General features: G+C 38.5%; 3 protein-coding genes across 6 annotated transcripts in view; all 3 read right to left on the bottom strand.

The window, feature by feature from the left end:
• Positions 1-528: 528 nt before the first annotated feature.
• On the bottom strand, positions 529-12,429 carry atl3 (atlastin 3). The gene is made up of 14 exons (XM_041990554.1): positions 12,302-12,429; positions 11,111-11,333; positions 10,290-10,424; positions 6,965-7,069; positions 6,833-6,883; positions 5,566-5,622; positions 5,373-5,465; positions 5,134-5,272; positions 4,897-5,024; positions 4,744-4,800; positions 4,573-4,644; positions 4,201-4,392; positions 3,822-4,061; positions 529-847 (listed from the first exon to the last, which is right to left on the bottom strand). The coding sequence occupies exons 2-14, from the start codon at positions 11,312-11,314 to the stop codon at positions 785-787; spliced, it is 1,536 nt and encodes a 511-aa protein (XP_041846488.1). The 5' UTR covers positions 11,315-11,333; positions 12,302-12,429; the 3' UTR covers positions 529-784.
• A 973-nt stretch (positions 12,430-13,402) lies between these two features.
• si:ch211-145o7.3 (forkhead box protein N2) lies at positions 13,403-18,525 on the bottom strand. 3 transcript variants are annotated; one of them, XM_041990467.1, is made up of 5 exons: positions 18,389-18,525; positions 15,613-16,253; positions 15,336-15,457; positions 14,567-14,622; positions 13,403-14,160 (listed from the first exon to the last, which is right to left on the bottom strand). In XM_041990467.1, the coding sequence occupies exons 2-5, from the start codon at positions 16,225-16,227 to the stop codon at positions 13,808-13,810; spliced, it is 1,146 nt and encodes a 381-aa protein (XP_041846401.1). In that variant the 5' UTR covers positions 16,228-16,253; positions 18,389-18,525; the 3' UTR covers positions 13,403-13,807. The 3 variants fall into 3 exon arrangements, with proteins under 3 accessions (XP_041846401.1, XP_041846403.1, XP_041846402.1); XM_041990469.1 differs by having other exon boundaries at positions 13,403-14,094; XM_041990468.1 differs by having other exon boundaries at positions 15,613-16,250.
• A 581-nt stretch (positions 18,526-19,106) lies between these two features.
• The window catches only part of yif1a (Yip1 interacting factor homolog A (S. cerevisiae)), an 8,023-nt gene continuing 1,552 nt past the window's right edge, over positions 19,107-25,577 (bottom strand). For both annotated transcript variants that reach the window (XM_041990695.1, XM_041990696.1), the window contains exons 3-9: positions 24,330-24,574; positions 23,340-23,444; positions 20,923-21,001; positions 20,784-20,841; positions 20,528-20,683; positions 20,269-20,362; positions 19,107-19,813 (exon numbers count right to left, since the gene is read on the bottom strand). In XM_041990695.1, the coding sequence (XP_041846629.1) occupies positions 19,655-19,813; positions 20,269-20,362; positions 20,528-20,683; positions 20,784-20,841; positions 20,923-21,001; positions 23,340-23,444; positions 24,330-24,574 (896 nt within the window). In that variant the 3' untranslated portion in view covers positions 19,107-19,654. The remainder of the gene's footprint in view (positions 19,814-20,268; positions 20,363-20,527; positions 20,684-20,783; positions 20,842-20,922; positions 21,002-23,339; positions 23,445-24,329; positions 24,575-25,577) is intronic.

Here is a 25,577-nt window from a genome sequence, read left to right as displayed (position 1 = left end):
AACAGCCCGTAAGTTATTGAAAATTACATTAGAAAATTCTAAGATGCAGGAATGACAGAGCATGGCTACATGTGCAAGATTTTATGCAACTATTTAGTTTGATAAAACTGACTTGTGTACAAAAAACACAGGGGAACACCCACAATCTCACATGCTGCAGGTACTTCTGCTGGCTTCTTCAGTATTCTGATCCATTTGCATATATCTTGCTTGTTATTTGACCTTTGCGTGTGTAAGATAAGTATTTTCTCGCCGTGTTGATCAACATCAGTGTAATTTTTACTCCATGTTCCAGTTTCCGTACAGGTGTCACGTTTACTTTCTGGACTGTATTTTAGCTCATTTTCGTGTTTCAAATGAGCCATACTTCAAGGCCAGCAAATTTACAAAAATAAAGATTAAAGAAACGGAAATAAGCTTTAAAGCTGCATTTTAAAGTATGTAAAGATAAACTCCAGAGGCTTTGAAAAGCACCCAGAATACCAACGTCTCACCAGTATTCTGCCAAGTATATGCATTTAGCTGACATAAGTTTAAAAGGTAAACACTGACTTGTCCATTAAGAGACATTTTAAACCTGTAAAGTAATGGCAGTATCTTCTGATGACATGAAGTAGTAGCTAGAAAGTTTGAGATGTTAAAGTTCCTGCCTTTTACCCTGGACTTGCACAGGTTGTGTAATCTGCATAATAAAAATGCTGGTGAATTGGCATTGTGTTGTAACCCGGATGATAAGGCTTTAGTGTGCTTGAGTTGTGTTCTCTGTCTGGAGTCTGGAGGCCCTCTAGCTGGATTTCTTCTGGTCAATGGTGCTTGCTCCTCTCGACTTGTTCAACACCACAGTGGCCTGAAAACAGAGAAAGGTAAACAGTTAATTCAACTGTATGCTGACTGAAGATATTTATGCAACATTTGCTGACATCAAGTTCTCTAATATGTGGTTAATTCACAGATAATATTTTTTAACCCTGCCAGCAAGAGCGTGGCAGATTTTTTAAAACCACTTCTGGTTTTGTGACAACAAGAAATTAACTCAATAATGGACTCTCACAGTTGGCAGTTTGTTTTTCTATTTGTGAACGATATGTATGTTGGTCGATGATTATGCATTGTTTTGTTTTCTTTTATTGTTTATTTGATCAAATTAGTTTAAAAATGTCAGTTAAACACATTACAACCTCTCTCACAGATATTTTTAAGTTACAAAATTGTGGTAGTGATCCAAAGATAACTATCCATAAAGTCTTTATTGCCTTTCGGCTATTCTTTAGGTTTACAGGGAGCTCGTTCACTAACAGTTCTTATAAGTAAATTTGATCATAAGTCTTTTTGTACAGACATTATACAAAGAATGTGGCATTAACCAACATTTTTGCATTCAGGATTTGGTCTTAATTCGGTCTTTAATCAGTGTTTGTTTTATTTTCTGTTGTCCAGTTCATTAAATACGATCATAAAATTACAGAAATTACAGTCAGATTTCTTTTGAGAATAACTTTTTAAAAATTACAAAGAATTTTGTGCTTTTAAAACAAAGGGCAAACTATTGTGGATTGTGGCCTAAAATTATAATTTCCCTCAAGGGAAAAAGAAAGTACTTTTTATTCATTTGGTTTCCTCAAGAACAATTCAGTCAAGAGGGGATTTTATTCTATTGTTGGTCTTCCTAAAAGCATTGGTGCATTAGACTGCAGCACCTTTGCCAGATCCTTTCCATCCACTTCAAGCAATGCAATTCTGTAACTGTCCAAGTCACCTGCGACTCCCAAAACCACCTACATGGCCTCACGTTTCCCAGGAGGAACACACAACTCCTTACAGAGCAGCTCTGTGGGCATGGCTTATTGCTACTTATCTTTTGATAATGACCATTTTCTACAACACTGGCTTTTTATGGTAACAAGGAGATGGAGGATATGCCCTGATCCCCTGTGGTTAATAACACTAAACAAACCTTCAGTTTCACCTGGTTTTATTAATCAGATGCCCACACACGCTCCACATCTTGATCCAAACTATGTTGGATGTGTTTGGGCACTGCAAGAGGCAATTTGCTTTTCAAAATGTAAGGGTACAGTATGTAAAGCGAGGGAAATTCATTTTATGGTGTACCACTTTCCCCTTTAGCCACTACAACACGAGGATGTGCATCCTGACGCTCAGGCTTGCTATCAAAGCTGGGGGATAATTAACTGTCCATTTGTAAATAAAGCTGCTTTTATACGTTTTGAATCTCAGTGTGATTATTTATAACCACATATATCACTTTATAAACATCACTGCACATTATTATCATTATTAATATTATTAATTCTGTTTGTTACCTGTCCTCCACTCTGAACACACCCTTTTCAGTCTCATGACCTTTTATGGGCATTTTCAGGTGTTTACCTATACAAATTAAGGGCAGCTGGCATGTCCTTTCAACTCACAAGAAGACTGACATTCATCCATTTAAGAGGAAAGATTCAAATAATTTAGCGGTCTATGAACATGTTATATTTGGGCCACATTATCTTTTGCAATCTGGGCAGCCTCAAACAAGATCATTCTTTATGGTTGTTTGGATGAGCTTCAGACACTTTGCTAAATGACTGGCAAAAGAAGAAAAAAGAAATGGTAACAGTTCTGAGTCTATTTATGGCATTTCCTGACCCTAAGTAAAACCCTAATTCCAAAAGAGTTGGAATACTGAGTAAAATGTAAATTAAAACGGAAGGTAATGATTTACAAATCACAAAAATACAAAACAACCAAAAGAAACTGAACACAGAAAACATACAAAAAAAATTAATTTCATGGCAGAAACATGTCCCATTGTTGTTCGATAAAGGATTCTTGCTGCTAAAAAGTCCTGGATCTTGTTTTCTGTTTCATGAGGTGTCAAATGTTATCAACTGGTGATATCTGGACTAAAGGCAGGTAGGTAAATCACGTGGATTTTTCTATCGTGGAGCACAAAAATCAATAAAACTAAGGATAATAGATTTTTAAAGTTATAGAGAAGCCTGAGTTTCACCAGCTGTCAGAGACACTGGAGATGTAGCATAACTAGACACTACTCATGAAAAGTTAGGGATATTTGAGTCTTTCTATGATGCCAGAATGAACCTAAAATGCACAATAACCTTACAGGTGAACTTAATTTGTCTTTTTTTAAACGTTTGAATATACACCTGAACTTGTTCTCTAACAAGGTGAGACATTAACCTTTTTATGTTATGCCATACCCAGCATTGTAACTTTTGTTTCAATATACTGTTTAAGATGAAGGAATTACCATTACGTGGTTCTACTTAAATGCCCTACATTTAAGATATAATTTCAGTGTAGCATCAGCTTTACATTTTCTGTAAATTTCACTCAAAAATTGAATGTCTATAACTTTTTTTGAGCAGTGTAGTCGTGTCATCCTATGTCTCACACCCTATCATCCATTATCTTGTATAAATAGAGCTTTTTATTTAACTTGAACTTTCTTAAACTGCAACTGTACGACTGCTGTAAAGTTTACTGATCCTACATATCTTAAGAATTTAATCAATGAACAATTCTCTGTGACAAGTCTGTCTTGCCTTGTTTAAAGCAACATAGATTCTTCTTACAACATATTTTCTTATTCTCATATCTCCCGATAAAACGGTGCTTTATTCATAGTGATTCACTTTACATATTTTTAACTATAGATCACATTTATATTTTGAAAGACAAACTGCTCTCTGTAGATGTTTTAACAGGTGCATTAAAATAATAGAAATATTCATTACTTAAAGTTTTTACAAACACAGATAATACTAGCCAGTCGCCCCATTTGATCTTACCTGTTCCAGTACAACACCTGCAGCCTGGTCGATGGCTCCGCCCACATTCCGGTACTGGCCAGAGTAGCGGATGAAGGCCCACATCAACATGGCCATCATGACCAAGCCAAGAGTGCAGTCACACACCAAGGCGAAGGTGGACAGGCCAATAAAGAACAACACGCCTGACAGAACATAGAGCAGGCAGACCAGGACAAAGAGCACAGCAGGGGTCCGGAAGGCGCTGAAGAGGTTTTTAGACTATCACAATAATAAAGAAAAAATGAGTGAAGTCACATCACCAGTAGAATCATATTTATATTAATTCAGATCCTTAATTCTTATAAAGACAAACAAAAATAAAACAGAAATACATACACAGAATAAAACAAAGCCTTACGTCATTGTGTTTGCTGAAAGACTGCCACATTTCCTCAAGCTCTTTTTCCAGCTGAGTTCGGTAACGTTCACAAAACTCGGGTCCTCCCATCTTCTTGGTGGATGAAAAGGTGTGAAGAGCCTCTCTGAAGAAAAAGTTATGTTTCTCTTCTAATGAGTTCGGAGCCATATAGGGCAGATCTCCCCCACACATCTAAAGAGACAACAGAAGAAGATTTACACAAAATAATCCATTTAAGAAATAAGGCATTAAAAACATATCAAAGTCTACACTAAGGGAAATAAATCAATACTCATACTGGTTTTGTTCAACAAACTGCCAGAATGGATCAACAAAAAGAATAAAGAAGTGATTATTTATTCACAAACTCACTTTCTCCATGTTCTTGTAATACTGATCTTTAGCTGTTGCCACAGCCGCCAAGTTGTTGGCCTCCGCTGTAGCCTGGCCAATCAAACACGTGTTATTCATAATGCAGTCAAAACTGCCATTCATTATACTTGAGAAAGAATTATGGCGTCTTTATGTTAACTCTGCACATACCATAAGCATAGTCTTGGGTTGTGGCAAGTCTTCTCCCTGGTAAATCTTGATGTAAGCCTGGTAACCCAAAAAAAAAAAAAAAAGAAAAAGATAACAGAAGGTATGACAAACAGCTTAGATTCAGTAGAGATGCTCAGGTGAAGGAGACTTTACCTTAAAGAACTCAAGCAAACCTCTACATGTGACTTTGTTTCCATTTATTTCTTTTTCAGCCAGGCGGTCTGGGTGCAGCAGTTTAGGCATCAGAATCTCCAGCTGCTGTTTGAACTCTGGAGCCACATCTGACCAAAGAAATATATCAAAACACAGGGGTTAATTTAGTACATTGGACTCTCTGTTTAACAGAAATGTTTAGCAAAGTGGCACATAACAAAAATGTGGAGATCTTACCACAAAGCTGCCCTTGAAAGGAAGGGCTGGTGGCAACCTTCAACCCAGGGTGAGGCAACAGAAAGCAGGAAATCTTGGTGAAGCATGAATGAATGTGCTCTCTCACTGTTTGCAGCTCTTCATGTTGGGTCTCTTTAACCTATAATGAAACAGAATTCAGCATTTAAAAACAGATTTGTACCTTTTCACTGTGATGCATTTATAATAATGTGCTAAATGAAGTAAGAGATAAAAAGTACTTGTAGCCGTTTATCCAGGAATGCACTGCCGCCTTTAAACCCATAGCTGTATTCGTAGGGGAAGCTCCAGTCCCTGATGAGAAACATCAATGACTGTAAGAAAAGAAGAATAGTTTAAATAAAAAACAAACATAGATACAAAGATAAGCACCCAACATCTGCAAAAATGTCTGAAAATGTTGAATATTTGTACCTGAAAGGGCTTCTGAAAGATCTCATCCATGGCCAGACGACCATACTCTGTGAACAGCTGTAACGAGAAAGCAGCCGTGCTCAAAAAAAAAAAAAAAAAAAAAATCCATACTGAGATGCAATAGCAATAGCCATGATGCAAAACTAATGAGTACAACAAATCCATGTAAGCCACAGAAAAGTGTACCCTACGACATTTATGTCCCAATCAGTCCTGACATTTGAACAATGTAACAGAACCACGTAACAACTTCTAAATTCTCAGAATAGCCACTATTTGCTTTAATGCCAGTTATGTTAATTATTGGCAACATCTAAGATTGTCATCATCCATCATAAATAATGTTAAAATGTTTGATATTCATATAAAAGAATGTCAAAACTTTAATAGCGAAACAAACCTTTTTCAAAGTATTCCTATAACAAAAAACTCAGGCTTCTGAATGTGCAGGACATGTTTTACAAGGTTTAATTCTACCTTTGTAACAAGCTCATCTTAAGATTTCTCTGTGGTCATTTGCAAAAGGCACAGTTCACCCGCAGTACAGTTCATAAGTTCTGACTGCTGCTTTTCGTGCTTCCAGAAGTTGGCCATTCAGAAAAAAAGTTGTCTGCAAGTGGGAGCCTTAAGGGAGCAGAGTTTAAAGCTGTAGTGTGTGGCAGAAATGCCAATAATTTCATCAGAAAAATCTTCTTTTTTTTGTTTTGCTCTGATAGACTGACGATCTGTCCAGGGTGTACCCTGTCTCTTGCCTACAAGCTGCATGTCTGTCTGTTTGGGTGAAAGAAAGGGTTGTCTGCAAAGGCTGAGAGTGATGCAGACACATACACAAGTGAAGGTATAAAATAGCTTGATGGTGCTGTGGGGCTACAGCTCCTTGATGCAGCTCGCTCAGGTTTAAGTCTCAGCCTGGTGCCCATTGTTGCAGGTCACCTCTCTGTCTGACCCATTTTTCTGTCTAGCTTCTGTAAAATAAAGGCCACAAGCCTAAAAAGACTTTAATCAGATTGTCTCACACAGAAGATTAACCCAGGGGCTGTTTAAAGTACTCAGCCTGAACTGCAAATCATTCAAAACTGTTCTTATGGAGTCCCACAACTAAAAGTAGAGGTGTAAATTAAAAATAGCATGTCCACTTTGAAATTTGGTTATTGTATGATGTATAATAATTATCTAGAATACATTACACAAAGGTGAATATAGTTCTGTCAAGTGGAATCTTAACATGTTTGCATCATTTCATCCTGTAATGCTGATGGATACAGACCTGCAGCTGCTGCAAATCATCTTCTTGAATGTTCTGTGAGAGATTGTAAATCTACAAAAGAGAAATTTTGTAAGGACACATAACAATAACAAGGAGAAATCTTCCAGTCAGTGATAATCAAAGATCAGTCACCTGAACTGAACTGGTCATGGTGCTGAGGGCAAAGATGGTGGCACAGTCCTTCACAGTAGACTGGTCATCAAATGCTCCCTGAGTGTCCATCAACACCACAGCCACCTACAGCAGCAGAAAAAAAATGACAGCACGAGACTGTGTAATGTATGATTTAACAGTGAATGAAATGTTGTACTGTAAGCTCTCTCCAGACAGTAAAAACAGTCTTATGTTGACTCTTGTCTTATCTCTCACTCTCTCTTTTATTTCTTCTCTTCCTCCAATAATGTCTTCACGTTTCTTTGCTGAATCAGTTAGAAGCACATTCAAAACACTTTTTATTTTGCATCTGCTTCCTAGCACGTGATGCGTGCGCAAAGTGAAACTCATCTGCAACGTCATGCAGTGTCCCAGATGAAAAAGTTGCATAGTGCAGCTTCTCAGCCGCAGGATGCTGCTGGGCAGCAATGGCTTCAGAAATGCACATAACAGATGTCACTGTGTCATTCAACAGGTCCGGAATGTGGAGTTTTAAGGTCGAAAAGTTATGTAGTTGGTTTTTAAGACTGAGGAAACACAGGAAAATATTTAACATGAAAACTGTTAATGCATTTACAATGTTTGGCAACATTCTCTCATAAACACCAAAGCCTCCCTAACGGAGAAGAACAACACTGAACATGTGCTAACAGCTTAAACACTGGTGCTACAGCTGAGCTTAAAGCAGCAGACACAAAAATCAGAAACACAAGAACATGCCGAGAGGGACAAATACCCTGCTTTGGCAAGTATTTGTTGCTAGTAACTAGACTTGTCGCTGTCTAAGAAGTCCCTAAATTTACCAAAAGTCCCAGACTGAGGTGAACTATTGTGATGTTTTCAGCTATGAGTACCTGAAAATAGGGATGTCACAATTTCAGATTTTGCAGTTATCACAATTATTCTGCTTTAATTAATTTCCCAACACTATAAATGTGTAAAATCACATGGACACTACCAAAAACCACTTTATCTTCCTTATCTAAGTTTTATATTTATTTATATTTTTCACACCTTACATTTAGAATTTTATCATCAGCTGTTCAGAAACAAAGTTATCACTGGTGCCATTTTAAAAATCTGAATTTGGGATTATCTCGGTGAGAGAAGCTAATTTTGGGCTTGCTAGTGCCTTGTCACATTGATAAACCAAATCCACCAAAATCTGGGGGGATCCTGAGGTGCTCACAGGCCAGTCAAGAGATGTAATCCTTCCAGCATATCCTGGGTGTTCCCCGGGGTCTACTCCCAGTGGAACATGGAATAGTGAATCGTCCAGAAGCCACCCTAACCAAATGTCCGAGCCACCTCATCTGGGTCCTCTCGATGCGGTGGAGCAGCGACTCTACTCTGCGCCTATCCCGGATGACAGAACTTCTCACCCTATATCTAGAGGAGAGCCCGACCACCCTGCAAAGGAAACTCATTTCGGCCGTTTGTAAATCGCGATCCTTCCACCATCGCCACTATGCACAGTGTTGATGGAGCACTACAACCCAGGACCAGAATCTCCTCAAAGCTGTTCGGAAGTCATTCTCCATGACCTCTCCAAACTCCTCCCATGCCTGAGTTTTCGCCTCGTTGTGGGTAACCGCTGAAGCTGCGCTCGGCTTACCTTGCCAATCCTCATCAGCTGCCTCCAGAGTCCCACAGGAAAAAAGCTCCAATAGAACTCCTTCAGCTTGACGGCATCCCTCACTCTTGCTGTCCACTAACAAGTCTGGGGATTACTGCCGCGACAGGCACCAACGACCTTATGTCCACAGCTCTGGCAGGCCGCCTCAACGATGGAGCATGGAACACCTTCCACTCTGACCCAATGTCCTCCACCTCACCCAGAACATGGTTGAAGCTCTACAGGACGTGGGAGTTGAACCTCTTTCTGGCAGGGGACTCCACAAGAAGTTCCCAGGAGACCGTCACAACACGTTTGGGCCTGCCAAGCCTGACCGGCATCTTCCCCCATCATCTGCGCCAACTCACCTCCAGGTGGTGATCAGTTGACCGCTCTGCCCGAGAGTCTAAGACAAGCAGCTGCAAGTCCAATGATAAGACTACAAAGAGAATCATCAAATTGCAACCAAGAGTGTCCTTGTGCCAAGCGCTCATGTGGACACTCTTATGTTTGAACATGGTGTTCGTTATGATCAAGCCATGAGGAGCACAGAAGTCCAATAACGAAATACCACTTGGATTCAGGTCAGGGGAGCCGTTTCTCCCAATTACACCCCTCCAGGTCCTACTGTCATTGCCCACATGAGCACTGAAGTCCCCCAGCAGAATGGGGAAGCCTTTGGAAGGAGTGTTCTACAACACTCTGTCCAAGGACTCCAAAAAGGATGGGGTACTCCGGAATTCACCTCATCCACTGGGGTAAACCCAATGTACAGGCACCGAGTCAGGTAGCAATGAGTATGTCCCTCTCACAGGGAGAAACTTGAGAATCTAAGAGAATCCTGCCCCTCTCGAGGACACTGGTTCCAGAGCCCAAGCTGTGCGTCAAGGTAAGTCCAACTATATCTAGTCGGTTCTGCTCAACCTCATGAACCAGCTCCATCCCCTTCCTCGCCAGAGAGATAATGTTCCACGTCCCTAAAGAGCAGAGGATTGGAGTCCCCACCTTCGCCCAGCTCACAGTGCACTCGACCACTACAGCCCATCCTGCAGGTGACTAGTCCACAAGAAGGCGGGGTCCATGTTACCCTTTTGGGCTGAGGCCTGGCCACCAGGCGCTCACCTCCATGCCCTACCACCAGGCCTGGCTCCAGACGCGGGGCCCAGGTGACCCACCAACTTTATTCTCCTTATTAATTAAGTTTCTGATAGTTTTCTAACTTTACATTTAGAGGACGGCCACTTATAACTTATAAAACTTATTATCCCAGTCCTGTAGATGGAAACTGTTATTTTATGTTTCTGACATACAAACTGCTATTGCATATGTAGGACATACACTTTGACAAAGAAAAGCTGGACCAGTGGTTGTTTTCTTCAACAAATATATCATGTTATTTTTTCCCTGAGACCAAAATCCGTTCCCTTTTTATTTTGATTTTTGTTTACCCCCATACTCCCAATTGTTTTAGCCACTGCTGCCCTTGCAAACATAAAATGTAAAACGATGCAAATAAATTCATGTGTGCTCTTTTATCATTTAAGCTCTATGTCATTCAAACATTAATATTTTCATGATGCATGAAAAATATTAGCTATAAATTTTAAATAATAACCATGAAGACAAAAGCATTAATCTACAATAGAAACTTAAGTTTAGCTGCTCAAATCAATGTCTAAGTGTGAGTACCTCTTTTCCATCAGTCCTTCGGACAAGAAAAACTTTGCTCCACAGCTGGATGCCTGTTGTTTCTGGTTCTGAACCACCTCGCCAAGAAAATCCGGTCAGAGGCTCGTCATCCTTACCCAACCAGTTATCATCGCCCTGCAGAAACACAAATAACAACATACACACCAATCAAGAAAAGTTAAGACTCATTCAGGATATCTTGCCATTTGTTTTTTTACTATTTAACGGTAGCAGCAGGAGTCATTTTGCCCAGAATCTCAAATTAACAGATCCAAGGGTTTACATAATTTACAACAGCAGGAAGTAGAGTGCAGAGCTTTCAGGCAATAATTATCTACTTGCAGGTATAATGGCATCAATGGTGTATGGTATGTTAATGGTAAATGAGCTTTTAAAGGGAAAGGGGGAAAATATATATGATATACCTGTGAGTACTGCAGACAGAATCACAGGCATGATGCAAGTTTAGAACATATGCAAACACAAACAAATACAGGGTTTTCAAGCACAATCCACTCCTTAAGAGAGACAATTATATCTCAATTTAGAGAACAAGTCTGTTCACATGTTACTACAGGGATGGGCATTCTTTTTGTATGACTGCAAATTTTCACTCTAAACTGTCAGAAATTTTTCAGAATCTAATAACTTTAGTGGAAGAGAAGAGATTACAGCCCAGACTAGCTGCTCATCATAAGTTAGAATAACAAAATTCCAACATCCAACACTGTAACACCCTGCAGGAAAACACTGTCATATGATATGGAGGATAAGATCAGAAGAAGAGAGATACCCAAAGGGAATATCAGAGTGTGAATTACCTTTCTGCACATGTAACGTATCATGAAATCAAGCAGAAAGCTTTTCCCCTTCCTGAAAGCTCCAGCCACTGAGAGCACCACCACATGTTTGTCTCGGACTTCAGGAGCCAAAAGGATCCGGGACAAAGCTTCCGTGTCCAACGCAAAGGAGTGATCATCCTTACAAACTGTAACAATTTGAACTGGGCCTGGTTCGCTCCCCATTCTGCAGCACTAATGGTCCCTGTAAAGATTCAAGGTAAAAACAATAAAACTTCCAATAAGGTTTCCATGCCTTTCAGTCACAAAAACAACATGTCACAACATTCAATAAAAACTTGGTTCCATCACCACTAATTGGACAGTAACTTTAAAGAGTCAGCTTTGATTAGCTGTAGGCATGAGCCATTCTTTAAATGTTACCCAGCTGAGTGCAAGTGCTTTAACTTCACACACATATTTGAGATTTAAAAAGCAATCACACAAAAAGCCGTTTACCTAGTGAATGCTGTTTAGCCTGCAATGACTGAAAAAGAAATTAGACAAGCTCCGATCGTTCTATTAGAGACAATGTTAAGCTCTATGTAGAGCTGGAAGTGGGCTGCTCTTATGGGTGTCATGCTGATCTGCCCGCAGCTTGTGGATTTAGCATGCTCTCTAATACTCTGTTTAGTTCGGCCGCTTCAAAGGATGTCTTTGTTTATTTCTGGGTAAGATGCAATGGTGTTTCAATAACTGATCAGTGCATCATATTCAAGTTCACGCCCTGCTTTCACCAAAACGCAACACCTCAAAAGGTGTGGCATTGAGGAGCAGCATGCCATTCATTTCTCTGCAGTGAAGACGTCACGAAAAAGGTTCAGATGAGACATTTTATATTATCTCCGTTACCAAAAGTTGGGTGAGAAAACTAAACTGCTAAGCACCTTTTCTAGTCACAGAACAGCGCGATCTGTTGAAAGAGATCTTGAAGCGGTAACGGTGAGCTTAACAGTTTGCTAACGTTAACGTGGACGTCTCCTGGTTAACTTACGTGTTAATGGTCAAATGGCAACACGTATTTCTACATCAACAAAGAGTAGTCGTGTTCGTAAAGTTGTTAATAAAGCTGGTGAGAGATAATACAAACAAGGCAGCAGTTTAATACGTATAACTCCAAATAGCATCTAAATAGTGTATCTGCTTTCTTTCAGTTAAACAGAGCGACGTTACCTTTGGTGTCTTCAGACAGCTTCTACTCGGTCTCATGAGAGTCTAGCAACGACTAACTTTTTACACTGGCACGAAAACAACCATGAGAACTTTTTTCCACCACGACATTTGCATACTTCCGAGTTCAGTCTGCGCAATGCCACATGGGAAATGAAGTTTCAAAATGAATTCCAGCCTTTATTTGGGTTCGTCATACGACTACATGACCCTACGGACTGACTCAGGTTTGGGAACTGTAGTTTTTTTTTTTTTTTTTTTTTTTAAAGTGACGAATACGGAACTGCAGGACACATCATTTAAAATATCACAGGTGTTTTGCGTTTACACAAATCATATTCCAACGATTCTCACAAATGAGACAAACATTGTACCTTAACAACAGAACTTTGTTCGAAGGTATACAGTGGAAATATCTGGGAAACATTGTAGGCTGTGTGTGCATTGCGCCCTCCAGCGGTGTTTTCTAATTAAAATAACAACAATAAATCTAAATTTAAATAGGGAAATTCTATGAATAACAAACAGCATTACAAATATAAATAAATAAATACACAATAGCAAGCATTCTGTCAGAACAAAACAAAGATTTTAATCCACATGACAGTTTTAATTTGTTAGATTACAAAATCTAAAGCTTTGGAAAATACGTTAAATATTATTATTGTTATTATTATTAATAATAATAATAATAATAATAATAATAATAATAATAATAATAATAATAATAATAAAGAAATTTGGTGTACTCTAATTTAAATGGCAGTGGGTTAACCCATCTATTCCTAAATGAAAATGTAAGGTTAACTTAGAAGATCATACCTTGGGTTTTAAACTTTATACAGAACAAAGACAGTAAAAGGTTTGAGAACACACAGTAAAATGATGTACATAAAAATGAGCTAATTTAAAAAATTAGAAAGTTAACCGAACTGGATGGAACAGAATGAGCATAAAGAGATAAACAGAAGTAAAAATGGAAGCGATCAGCCAACTGCTACTGACAAGTGCTTACCTATACTTTTTTAGTAGTGTGTGGTAATTTAGCACATTTTTTGTGCAGGCTTCAGCAGTACATAAATCAGCTTTACCTTGGGGAAACTTAATTGAAAAACTGTATATCTACTTGAGTTGGAAGCACACTTTCCACCCCTGAGAATGAGTTTAATCTGTGACAATAAAAAAAAAAAAAAAAAAAAAAAGAGAATGGATTAATACTTCATAATTATGTCCTCAGTTTTAAATATTTTATACATACATAGCTGGTATTGTTCGTTGTGGTGGTGTTAAGTTAAGCTTGTTCATGAAAAGTGCTTAAATACATTTGGGGTAATGTGATCTATAGTTTTGAGATAGTCTGTCTATAGATCTTTATTGCTATCTAACTTCACAACAACACAGAATTAATAAGGCAGTGTCAACATCTCAAATAGAACCAACAGAAATCTAAGTTTGTGATTTATTGGAGTATTTGCTTACACTGGACTGAAGCATTGCAATCACAGTGAACTAATATCCACCACCTGCCAGGTCCAGCAGTGACCCAGCAGCCTCTTGGGCCTCAGCATCGAGCTGAAGGATCTCCACAGTCTCCAAGTCCAGCTCGGTGTCGCCAGGCAGCACCAGGTACTGGTACTGGTTAGACTGGTAATAATGTAACTCAATGTACCCGCTGTCAGACAGGGGGTCCTTTTCCATGTCTTCACTAACCTCCTCCTGCTGGTATTCAGCAGACTCCATAGAGACAAGTTCCTCGTGATCTGGGGTCAAAGGGCATGGCAGGTTCTCAGTGAAAGCTGAGTTATCAGTGGTGAGGACATGGGGGGAGGACATGGAGAGGAGCAGGGTTTGAGAAAGAGGTTCTGCATGAGGGTTAAAAAAAAAGCATAAAAAAATTATCAAATGAATAATAAAAAAATTAATATTAATAGGTAATTTTTTAAGAGAAGGAGACTGAACGAGCACAATTATTCAATAAGCACATGTGAACACCTAAACTGTTAAGACTATAACAAAGAGACTTATGACAGAGGCTATTCTTGGTTACCAAGGTAATAGAAGCCAGTTACCATGCCAACAGAACACAAACACAAGAACAATGTTGTCTGCTGAGAAAGCTTCAGAGTGGAAAAAAAAAGCTGCGGAGGATAAAAATGTCCCAGAGAGCTGTTACTCTAGTGATAAAGAACTACAGATAAAAAGATATTTCACGATCAAATCTATAAGTTCATGTCCTAATTGGGTGACGAGTCTAGTGTAAGTACTAACCTGAGATTTCCATTGTATCACACACTGCAGGCACCTCATACTCAGCTCCTTCCAACCTGCACAGAACATATGAATAAAATTAATATAAAGCAATATACTACAATTTAAAATTTTTTGCCTGTTTTTTTTTAAATAAAGTAATAATTCAATCAAACCTAGAAAAGGGTTTTAAAAGGGTTTTTTTTTTCTTTTATTTACTATTTCCTCTTCCAGCTTTTATTATGAAGATAATGTTGTCTCAATACAGTGTTTTTTTTTTGTCTGGCTAAAGAGTCAGTCAAAAAAGATTTAACGTTCTTCACTTGAATCAATTTTTTTAATCATTATGTAAATATATTGTCTACTTGTTTCACCTAGCAGCTGCATTGAAGAGGCTGCCTACTTTTTATTTATTTAATCCTGATTATTCATGAGTTTAACACTGACATTTCTGGCAGCTGCTCAAAAAAAAAAGGGCAGCAGTTCACAAAACAAAACAAAACACACCCCCGTCCAGCTTTCTTTGTTATGTGCCTTCATACATTTTTTTGTATTTGGCTATATAGTAAATGAGGCCTTTCTTATGGCTTTAGAGAAAGGTTGCACTAATGAATGACTAAACACTTCTGAATAAAGTAATAAAGTGTATAAGACACATACACCTACTATAAGTCCATGTGTTTTACTTACTGTATTACTTCTTAATAAAGTAGTAAAGTGAATAAAAGACATGGATTTACAGTAATTGTTGGATTGGGCCTCACTGCACACAGTATGTGATTGTACTTACAGTTCAGGCTTATCCAGCAGATTGCTGTTGTTGCTGTGATAACTGTGGGTCTTCCTCAGGACCTCCAAGAGTGCCGGTCGATACTCTGGACACACGCACCACAACGACCCCTTCCCCACTGACTGCAACAAACACACAAGTCCGCTTGTTAATATTAAACAACACTGATGCATCAGATGGGATTAAAAGTACAATAAAATAGCTTGCCCATAGGGACAGCTAACTTTTATAACAGAATATTTGGATTCAGTGTGAGTTGTATGAGTTGTGTACCCACCTGGCTCTTGTCCCTTTGAATGCGACGAAAACTCTTGCTCAGGGAGAGATTGTGTCTAACAGAGTTCCTCCAGCCTCCAGTGGCTGTCCTGTAGTAGGGAAAATTGTTCACAATCCATTCATAAATATCCTTCACTGGCAGCCTCTTGTTTGGAGAATCTTCTATTGCCATGAAAATCAGGCTGCTGAAAGAGTATGGAGGCTTGGATGAGGCGGGAGGAGGAGGAGGCTGGGTAGGTGTGCAAGACTCTTGCTGAGGCGGCAGTGTCATTTTGGCAAGGGGCTGCAGGGGAAGCAAGTTGCCTCTCTGATGCAGCCAGCTGAGACAGGTCAGATCATCCTGGTCAGATATGCTTTCCTGTCTGAGGCATTGTGTGTTTTGTCCCTCGAAGCAATGAGATGAAGTGAAGTGTGAAAGAGGGGAGGACGAGTTAGCAGAGTCAGCTGTTGATGGAGAAAGCGAAGTTGGAGACGTGGGGAATGAGATGGGTGAAAGCGGGAGCGAAGCACAGCCATTTGAGGAGGACTGCAGAGGTGAGAAGGAGAATGGCAGAGACCCTCCAAGAGTAGCGGGACATGGGATTGAAGATGGCAGTGTGTGAGAGCTGTTCTCCATCACTCAGGCATTCAGCTGTATGACTGCTGTAAGAAATGCCAGAAATAAGTCAGGGTTACAGGTGTGAACAAAGATGAACAATTCAAATGGACATCCAATAAGGGTTTGGTAAAGAGATATGGTTTATGGTTTACGGTGTTGAGAAAAAGATAATTTGAAAGAAAAAAAATCTGGTCCTTGAAAGATCTTAAAAATTAGGCAAATACAATGTCAGGTAAACAATAAAACATGAGATACGGCACTATGTCATTATTTCAGGGGTGGCAGTGACTCAAGTGATAGAGTGAGTTGTCTGACAATCTGAAGGTTGGCAGTTTGTATCCCACTCCACCAGTTAATTCGTTGTTGTGTCCTTGGGCATGACATGGAGAGGCTGTTGGTGTGAATTGGCTGCCACTTTTCTGTCAGTCTGCCCCAGGGCACATGTGGCCACACATGTACCTTACCATCACCAGATATGAATGAGGAGTTAATGAACAATTATTACAATGTACAGTGATTTGGCTGCCTTGAAAAGCGCTATATAAATCTAATCCATTATTATTTATTTAACAAGAACTTAGCCAAAATGCAAGAGTGTGTGTGAAAAACTAAGTATACCCCACAAGCCTGCAGGAATTCATTCTGGCCAGGCTTTAGCTGTCAGACACATGGCCTTGCATTTAAAAATGAAATAATGTACTTTGGAATAGAGATAAGAATCTTATCTTTTTCTAATTGTACTATCATGAATTATTTGAAGCTGAAGAATTGGACTGAAAGAAAATTTATTTAGAAGAAAAGCAAAATTAAAAAAATAAACAAACTAAAATATTACAAATACAATAGTCTATCAATGCAAGTGTCTTTTTTTTATTTACACTATTGTCCAGAAAGGAATAGAAAGAAGCAAAAGCTTTTCAAGTCATACCCTTTGTTGCTTTGATCAACCAATCACTTTATATTACATAATCATTTCCACATTTTCATATTTAACACTGTAACCTGCTCACACACCCAGAAAAAACCCCCCAAAACTAAACATAGACAAATATATACATAAAGAATAATGCAACCAACCCCTTAGACAACACAATGTTCATCTTCCTCAAGTCAGTATTGTTTATAATCTGAATAATCAGAATCTGAAATTCTGAAATGTAGATCTTGTTGCTTTTCTCAGAGCATTGAACTGTCTGAACTTGGAGTGAAGTAAACTTGCTGGGATGGACTCCAAATTGTTTGAATGTGGCCATATAATTATTTCTACATTGACAGGCTTCAGCAATGACTTCTCTAAGATCATAATTTAATTTGCTGCATCTAATTGCTACTTTTTTTTCACTATGGAAGCAGTAAAGGGACGGCTACTAATTCACTGACTACTTCTGCATTTTGTCTTATTTCTGTTAAATGGATGACATACCATAATATGTAATTTCTTACTGTACAGCTGAGGTTGCATTTACCTCATTTTAAGACCTGGTATGGACAAGATGATTCTTAAGGCCTGGTCCATAAATACTTGGAAGTGAAAAAGGTTTTGCATCCCTTTTACCATACTTATTTTTTCTATTTTTTTCTCTCGCTCTTATTTATTTATTCAGTTTGTTTAATTAATTTTTAAAAAGAGCCCAAACTATCTTTCAAACCAAAACTGTAAGTCTAACGTGCTGGATAACTGCTCAAAGTTTATTGCTTAGCCTAAAAAAAAAAAAAAAAAAACAAAGAAAAAAAAAAACCTGATGGAAACAACTAGAGGGCCAAAAAGAAGAGGAAGAAGAAAAAAAAAAAAGATGTTTGCAAGTCGTTTCCCTCTGATGAGCAGCCACCCTTTGTTCAAAGTCCACTTTCATACTTCCATGTCCCGCTCTAATGACGGCACAACCAGGTCAGTGAGCAGGTGCAGGTCTGAGAGTAGATCATATACCTTTTATCGCGCACACTGATTACATGCTTTTAAAAACGGGAGCCAATCATCCTACTTAAACACATGCGCGATCATATTTAAATGGTTTTCGTGATGCCACATGGGCTAAACAAAGCAGTTTAACAGGCAAATGGCGGAGGAATATAAAGTTTCATTTAGCTATTCAGGAAAGCCGCCTTTTCCCCCCTCACAGGTAACCCTCTCAGCACTGAAAGCCTTTAATTAAATACTTAGTTGTAAATATTTACTCACCAAATGCGCCCAAACCGACGATTATGACAGAGAACAACTCTCTTTAAATGTCCGGAACACGCTGGTGTAAAAGTTAAAGGCGAAATACTGATGTTCAAAAGTAGAATAGCACTCGGACACCTCTGTCTCCTCGCTGTGTTGCTGTGGTTTCCATGGAAACAGAAAGGACGCTCTACAGGGAGCGGGCCCGTGCGCGCTCACGCACCAATCATACGGGCTGACGCCAGCCAGCAGAAGAGACAGAAGTGAAGCGTTTACAACAGGGGAGTGGAATGTGGAAGTAAATGAGCAATGAAGTAAAAATTATTTCTAAATGTGAAAGTGTAGCATTTAAGATGCATTTTAGTAAAAGTGTATGTATATCAGCAAAAATATTCGATATGTTTAGAGGTCATAGCCTACTTATTTTTCTGTCAGTGTTCGATTTTAGTTGCATTAATACTTCTTGCATTTAAAAGTAACCTCAGTAGATGGCGATAGTACCTTACACTTTATGCAACTTGTCAAATATACACCATCTACATCTCTTACTGCAGTGTATTTGGAGTTAACTGCTGAGTCCTGCATGTTACATTTGGCTGTACTTGAGACTTGCTGTACAGGTGCTAGATTTCAAATGACAAGTATTTAAAAATTAAATACATGGAAACTAAATCAGCTGCATTAAATCCATGAAACCATTTCAGACAGATAAAAGAAAATACTGAAACAATTCATATTGAGTATACAAGGCTAAATATATTTATTTTTTCTACAAAAATCCAAACATTGGCATGCTTTCCAAAATGTAGATTAATAAAAATCCGGATTGAACATAGAAAGGGAGATAATGAAGCAGTATTACCACAGAAGAGAAATACTACTTGAATCACAAGTGTCAGGTGAATTTCTGTCCATGTATTTGAATTCTTGTGGTATAATTTCTTTATAGCACATCAAGAGACACTGTATAAAAGGAAACCTGCACAGAAACAGTTCTGATTAAACAAATGTGTCAGTGAAAGCCCTTTTGTTTAAAGTTAGGTGGATAGAATTAAGCATTTCTCTGTGTGGCTGTACAGTCATGGCAGACAGAGAGACTTTTTCACGCCTTCTGGTTATATTAAACAATTTCCACTGAAAAGCTCAGCATACACTGCAATTCAACACTGTCTACATGTGCTGTAAGTTTGCTGACAAAAGAGTATACAGGTAAGTGTACAACACTCAACAACCACAAATTTCTGCTTCCAGTTTATTTTGACCTGAGGTTATTCAATGCCTCAGTCACCTCACTAAGTGAGAGGTTAACCAGTAAATAATTATTGGCTGAAACACTGCGGTTGCCACAGTGATATATAGGCGAAAGTGAGGTTTGGCACTTGATCCCATTCCCATTGAGTCTGAGGACAGAGAGGGCAGAATCTTCATTTTCAGAGATCGAACCTGTGGAAAAAAAAAAGCATATTTAAAATATGTTATTTAAGAATAAGCAACAAAACTGAAAAAAATGCAGCTGCAGCATTAAAAATGAAATCAGGAAAAATGTTAGGCCTGGTATTTATGTGGCATTATCTACACAGCATGTGGTACTGACTATCCATACAAACGTAGTGTGGTTTTAAAACTTTTCATGTTAAACTAGTCCTTTATAGAAAAACACTATTCATTTTGAGCAGGGGGAAAAATTAAAATCCAGATCAGGTCCCACATTATAGGTAAAATGAGTTACACTAGTCATCTAATTACTAAGTAGTGCTCTGCTGGGAAAAAATCTGCATCCTGGCCTATGTATACAGTGTGATTATAAACAGAGGTGATATCAAAACCCATTTTTAGATGTATAAACTTCATCTTTCTATTTATGGTAGATGATTTCAAAACAGTCTGAAAATACTTACAATGAAGAACATAAGGGCACAAGAGGACCAGGCAAGGGCCACAAAATAACCATCACTGCCAAACAGTAAGCCACACAATACTGTGAAGATCATCCTAAAGGAAGACATACACACACACACATCACTCATTAAACATGGAACAAGCTGTATTTTTAAATTGCTTTAATAATTAAGGGAAATTTAACCACTGAGCTGAAAAGACAACAACATTGTCTATCGTACATCATGTTCCACACGAGTGAAGCAAATGTCTATTTACCCGACATATTTGTATCCACTGTAGGCGATGAGATCGAAGGTTGAGAGGTCACTGTGTACTGTCAGCAGATACAAACTCAACAACATGGCCAAGACCTCTATGATGATCCACACAAGGGCAGTGCTGGCACACAGCCCAAGAACCTCTGGACTGAACCTTTACACAAAAATCAACATGCAGTTGCTTACTTATCTGATGTGACACAAACATGCCAAATGTTTTTATAAGATAAATGAGATGAGGAAAAATAATCTACCTTTTCTGAATGCCAAGGGCCATTCCAGCGAGTAAAATGTAGGTAATAAAAGCCATGGCTAAAAGATTAAAGACATTTTACTTAATTAAAAGGGGCAAAACCAAAACACTCAGGACTTCATGTTTAAAGGAATACTTACTTGGAATATAAAGATCGGGTGCATTCACATCTTGTCTTGGAGTCAGCGGAGTGTCCCGATGGTACCGGACTTCCCAATCCTAAACAAAAACAAACAAAAACACTTTCATGTATCCTTTCTCTGTTTACTTTTTAAAAAGTGAACCTGTAGTAGAGTTGTCAAGGACTTAATTAAGGTCTGCGTGACAGCAATAAGCCAGTTCACCTACATAAACACCATGACACACTTTTCTCCAATTAGTCCTAAAAACCCGGATGAGATCATTTGCCATCAGAAAACCACCACTTGCTGTCTGGATGCCCTGTCAACAGGGTTTTTCAAGAATGTTTCAGGATGCATGGCCTCAGATATTTTACAGATTGTAAGCATGTCTCTGTTTCAGGTGTCTTCACTCAGACCTTAAAAAAAAAGAGTGCCATCAAGCCACTACTGAAAAATAAAAACTTAGATTCAACAATCACGCTATGGGCCGATATCAAACCTCCCCTTTCTTAGTATGATAATAGAAAAATCTGTCTTTCAAGTTGTGCTACACAACTTGTGGACACTAAATAACTGTTTTGATGTCTACCAGTCAGGATTTGGGAACACCACAGCATCAAAACTGCTCTTGTTAGGGTCTTAAATGACATCTGCTTGAACACAGGTAACGAGAATATTTTAGTCCTGTTACAACAGGATCTCAGTGCTACATTTGACGCGATCGACCATAACATCTTCCTAGACCAGATAAAAACAGAGTAAGTCTTTCTGGCACTGCAATTAATTGGTTTGAGTCCTATTTAAAAGACAGGGAGTACTTTGTGTCTATAGGTAAATATAAATCTGAGTGAACAAAAATAACCTGTGGAGATCTCTAAATGGGCCCACTACTGTTCAACATCTACTCGCTCAAATTATGAAAAACAACTAAATATGTTACCACAGTTATGCTGATGACACACATATCTACATAACCATCACACCAGGAGACTACAGTCTGATCCAAACTCTGATCAACTGCACCGATCAAATTAAAGATCGGACGTTCCAGAGTTTCCTTCAGTTAAATGAACACAAAACTGAAATAATAGTTTTGGAGCCAAGGAAGAAAGATTAAAAGTCAGTACTCAGCTTCAAACTGCTAAGTTCAAAACTAACAACCAAGGCAGAAATCTGGGAGTTTTCATGGACTCAGACCTGAATTTTAGCAGTTATATTAAGACAGTTGTGAAGTCAGCATATTATCACTTAAAGAAGATATTGAGGATTAAAGGACTGATGTCTCAGCAGGACTTAGAAAAGCTTGTCCATGCATTTATCTTTAGTAGACTGGACTACTGTTATGCTGTCCTCACAGGTCTCCCTAAAAAGTCCATCAGACAGCTGCAGTTAGTCCAGAATGCTGCCGCTTGAGTCGTCACTAAGACCAAGAAACTGGATCATATAACTCCAGTCCTAAGATCTTTACACTGGCTTCCTGTCTGTCAAAGAACTGACTTCAAAATCCTGCTGTTAGTTTACAAAAACCTGAATGGTTTAGAGTCAAAACTAAACATGGAGAGGCAGCATTCAGTTTTTATGCTCCTCACATGGAACAAACTACCAGAAATCTGCAGGTCTGTTGAAACTCAGCTGTTTTAAATTAAGGTTAAAAACTTTTCTATTTGCCATCTTTGATCAAAATACCTGTTAATTCCTCACACTGGAAATTTTACTTTTTATTTTAGTTTTTTTCTGATATTATTAAATCTTTTTTTTTCAAAGTTTGTTATACAAATAAACTTGCCTTGCCTTACACAGCACCTGCCATCAGTAAACATAAGATGTCTGATGTGGTTTGTTAGCTTTGGAAAAGTAAGGAGTTATTACATGTAGAGTAACCAGCTGTCAAGAGTTTTGGAAGTATGTGTGTTTATGCTCATGGTAATAAGATAATAAAAGGTACTGCTCGTACATTTTATACCGAATGGTATTTGTAGCCAGAACTGTCTCGTAGATGGTTTGGAGTGGCTTTACAGACTATTAGGAAAGTACAGAATGTCACCAGACTTACTATAAACAGCCATAACATCTGTAATGTAACTGTAATGGTTGCAAATACTAGTCTAATAAATACTTTGTGACTCTGGGTGAACATGTAATTGGAGTTTGCACTCTGTAGTTGACATATTATCAGGGCACAGACTGTTTGGAGTGGTATCATACTTTATGATCTGAAATAGTTAGTGTGGAGAATAACTACTCAGAATAGCATAATGTTCATAAACAAAGTTTTAGAACTGATAAAGACGCTAATTATCTTGTGTGAACAGTTTCAGTGATAAATGTATGAAAAAACTTGCATGATACGAGATAAAATCATGCAGTCATTTGGAACTAAATGTTTTTTATTGTCCCACATGCTGCTGTGGAACAGTCCGACTGGCTCAGATTACCTGATGTGTATATGGGAACATGAGGATCATCAATTTCTTCAGGACATATCTGGTGTCGACTGCAAAGAAGTATTTCAGCTTGTTCACAGACATGAATCTGCTGATCTGAAAGACAAAGCAAAAACATAAACAGATGAGAACTGACAGTCTGCATAATGTTCATAAAAACAGCTGACTCACAAACTATTCAAAGTACCCGTCCTCAGAATTATGCATCACTTTGGTATGCTGTGTATAAAAACTGCCAATCCAGCTGTACAAAACCAGTTTTCAGTCACCCTGAAGTAATAGTTATTTAAATTGTGGCTGGAGAGCTCAGTTGGCAGAGCTTCCGTCTTCCATGCAGGAGACCAAAGTTTGATTTTCCCCAGGGGACAAGTTAGGACCTTCCAGTTAGGTCCTAAGGCAAGACCCTTAATGCTAGTGCCTAACCACAGTAAGTTGCTTTGGACTGTTAATTTATATTAAAGTGTAGAATAAAATATTAATCTAACTTAATAACTGAATGTTGGGGTTCCTACTGACATGAACAACTCCAACATTGAGTTACTAAGTTAGATTAAACTCAGTGTTGGAGTGAAGCAGAAAAGCAGGAGGTGAAACATTGTTGGTACAAAATAATCATGTATAATTTGCCTGTTTGCTTTTCAGTGTTGAGAAAAAAAAGCTTGAGACAGCAGAGGAACCACTGCAGGGAACAAATAAATTATATGGAAGAAATGACCATTTGTAAAAAGGAACATTATTATTATTTTTGTAAATGGTAAATGGACTTGTACTTATATAGCGTTTATATTTTAAACTTTGACCTAATATATTCATCTCCATCTGCATATTTCTCCAAGCAACTACAGAAAAAACTTAAAAAGCTCATCTTCAAACCCAGTCTGAACCATACAGGTTACCAAGTTAACACCCATCCTCCAGTAAACAATGAGTACCATACATCATATCTGAAGGCACCACAAGAGGAGTCCTGTTTTTCCTCACCTCTTTGTTTACCATATCTTTTCCTTGGTTGGCTAAAGAGGATCCATACATCATTGCAGCATTAGCCATTGGGTCAGTGAAAAGGTTGCTCACTCCTGCACCTCCCTGCAAGTCATCCGAGGGTCCTCCCATGTTGTACCCAGGAGTATAATAGCCCTGGTTGTTAAGTCCATGTGCTGCGGAGCTGGTATCTTCAAACAGGAGAGAGTCTCCTGCAGGGGGAGCAGCACGAGCTCTTGGCTTAGCTGTGGATAAACAAAATGATGCAAACAGAGGGTTTTTCAACTCCGCAATGAAAATTGTATGTTTTATTGGAACATTACAAAACTAAAAGAAGTCACAGTTGGGCAAAAAAATAAGTAAAAAAAAAAAAAACCCAACAATAATAAAGGACACATATATCAACAAGATCCAGAAACACAGCTGCCTTTTATGGGGTTGAGTTAATTTAAGATGGATTGCAGTAAAATGGTAAACAGTTTTGTGGTCTCACAAATCAAAATGTGAACTGTATTTGGAAATCATAGATGCCATATCCCCATGGCTAAACAGAGGATGGACCACCCAGCTTCGTCTTTGTTTTTTAAAATCAATATATTAAAATCTAGCATCTGTTACGTTATGGTGGGGGCATTAGTAAGCATGGTGTAGATAACGTACACATCTATAAAACTATAATTTACCTGCATTATTTGTAGCTCACTGCACTGAATTTAATTAACATTTTATCAGGAACCTTGAGTTTTGGAGAAATGGGTTTGCATATGAGTAATCTCTAAGGTCACTTATGTGCGGTTACCTAAGGTGCTAGTAGCAGGTAGTACCTCAATAAAGGTTCCCAGGAAACAATGGGTGATTTTCGTAATTCATGTATATGTCACTCGTGCATGCTGGTAACTGCTTTGAAGGGCAGAAGGCTAAGCTGTCAGTTGAAATATGAAATGGGTCTGTCTTTACTGAGGAAATTAGAGCGATTTCAGACAGTCGTGTATGTGAGTGTTCAAATCCTTAAGGTAAGCAGGCACATGAACAGGGAACATATTTCTACTGGTTTCCTGTGAAGAAACACCAGCGAACATCCTGGATTTGTGCAATCAGCCAGGCAAATATGGCACCGGGTTTGCAGTGCTAATTAGTCTCTGTTTGTCTGTTGAGAGAGAGTGGCCTGAACAGGAGGAATAGCAGTCAATTGCTGTGAAAGGTATGCAGTGGCACCCATTTTGTTTAGTATATTTCAGTGAAAGTAGG

Source organism: Melanotaenia boesemani, chromosome 7 (assembly GCF_017639745.1).
Source record: "Melanotaenia boesemani isolate fMelBoe1 chromosome 7, fMelBoe1.pri, whole genome shotgun sequence".
Lineage (NCBI taxonomy): Eukaryota > Metazoa > Chordata > Actinopteri > Atheriniformes > Melanotaeniidae > Melanotaenia > Melanotaenia boesemani.
The sequence above is the reverse complement of the archived record's forward strand: the minus strand, read 5'-3'. Positions and strand labels throughout refer to the sequence as shown.

Excerpts from the sequence above, each read along its gene's own strand:
- atl3 (XM_041990554.1), bottom strand. The coding sequence starts at position 11,314 with ATGGGGAGCGAACCAGGCCCAGTTCAAATTGTTACAGTTTGTAAGGAT. Across the intron at positions 10,425-11,110 it reads TACGTTACATGTGCAGAAAG|GGCGATGATAACTGGTTGGG; the intron begins GTAATTCACACT and ends GTGTTTCTGCAG. Across the intron at positions 5,466-5,565 it reads TCTTTCAGAAGCCCTTTCAG|TCATTGATGTTTCTCATCAG; the intron begins GTACAAATATTC and ends CTTTTCTTACAG.
- si:ch211-145o7.3 (XM_041990467.1), bottom strand. The coding sequence starts at position 16,227 with ATGGAGAACAGCTCTCACACACTGCCATCTTCAATCCCATGTCCCGCT. Across the intron at positions 14,623-15,335 it reads CTGCTGGATAAGCCTGAACT|GTTGGAAGGAGCTGAGTATG; the intron begins GTAAGTACAATC and ends TGTTCTGTGCAG. Across the intron at positions 14,161-14,566 it reads TGATACAATGGAAATCTCAG|AACCTCTTTCTCAAACCCTG; the intron begins GTTAGTACTTAC and ends ACCCTCATGCAG.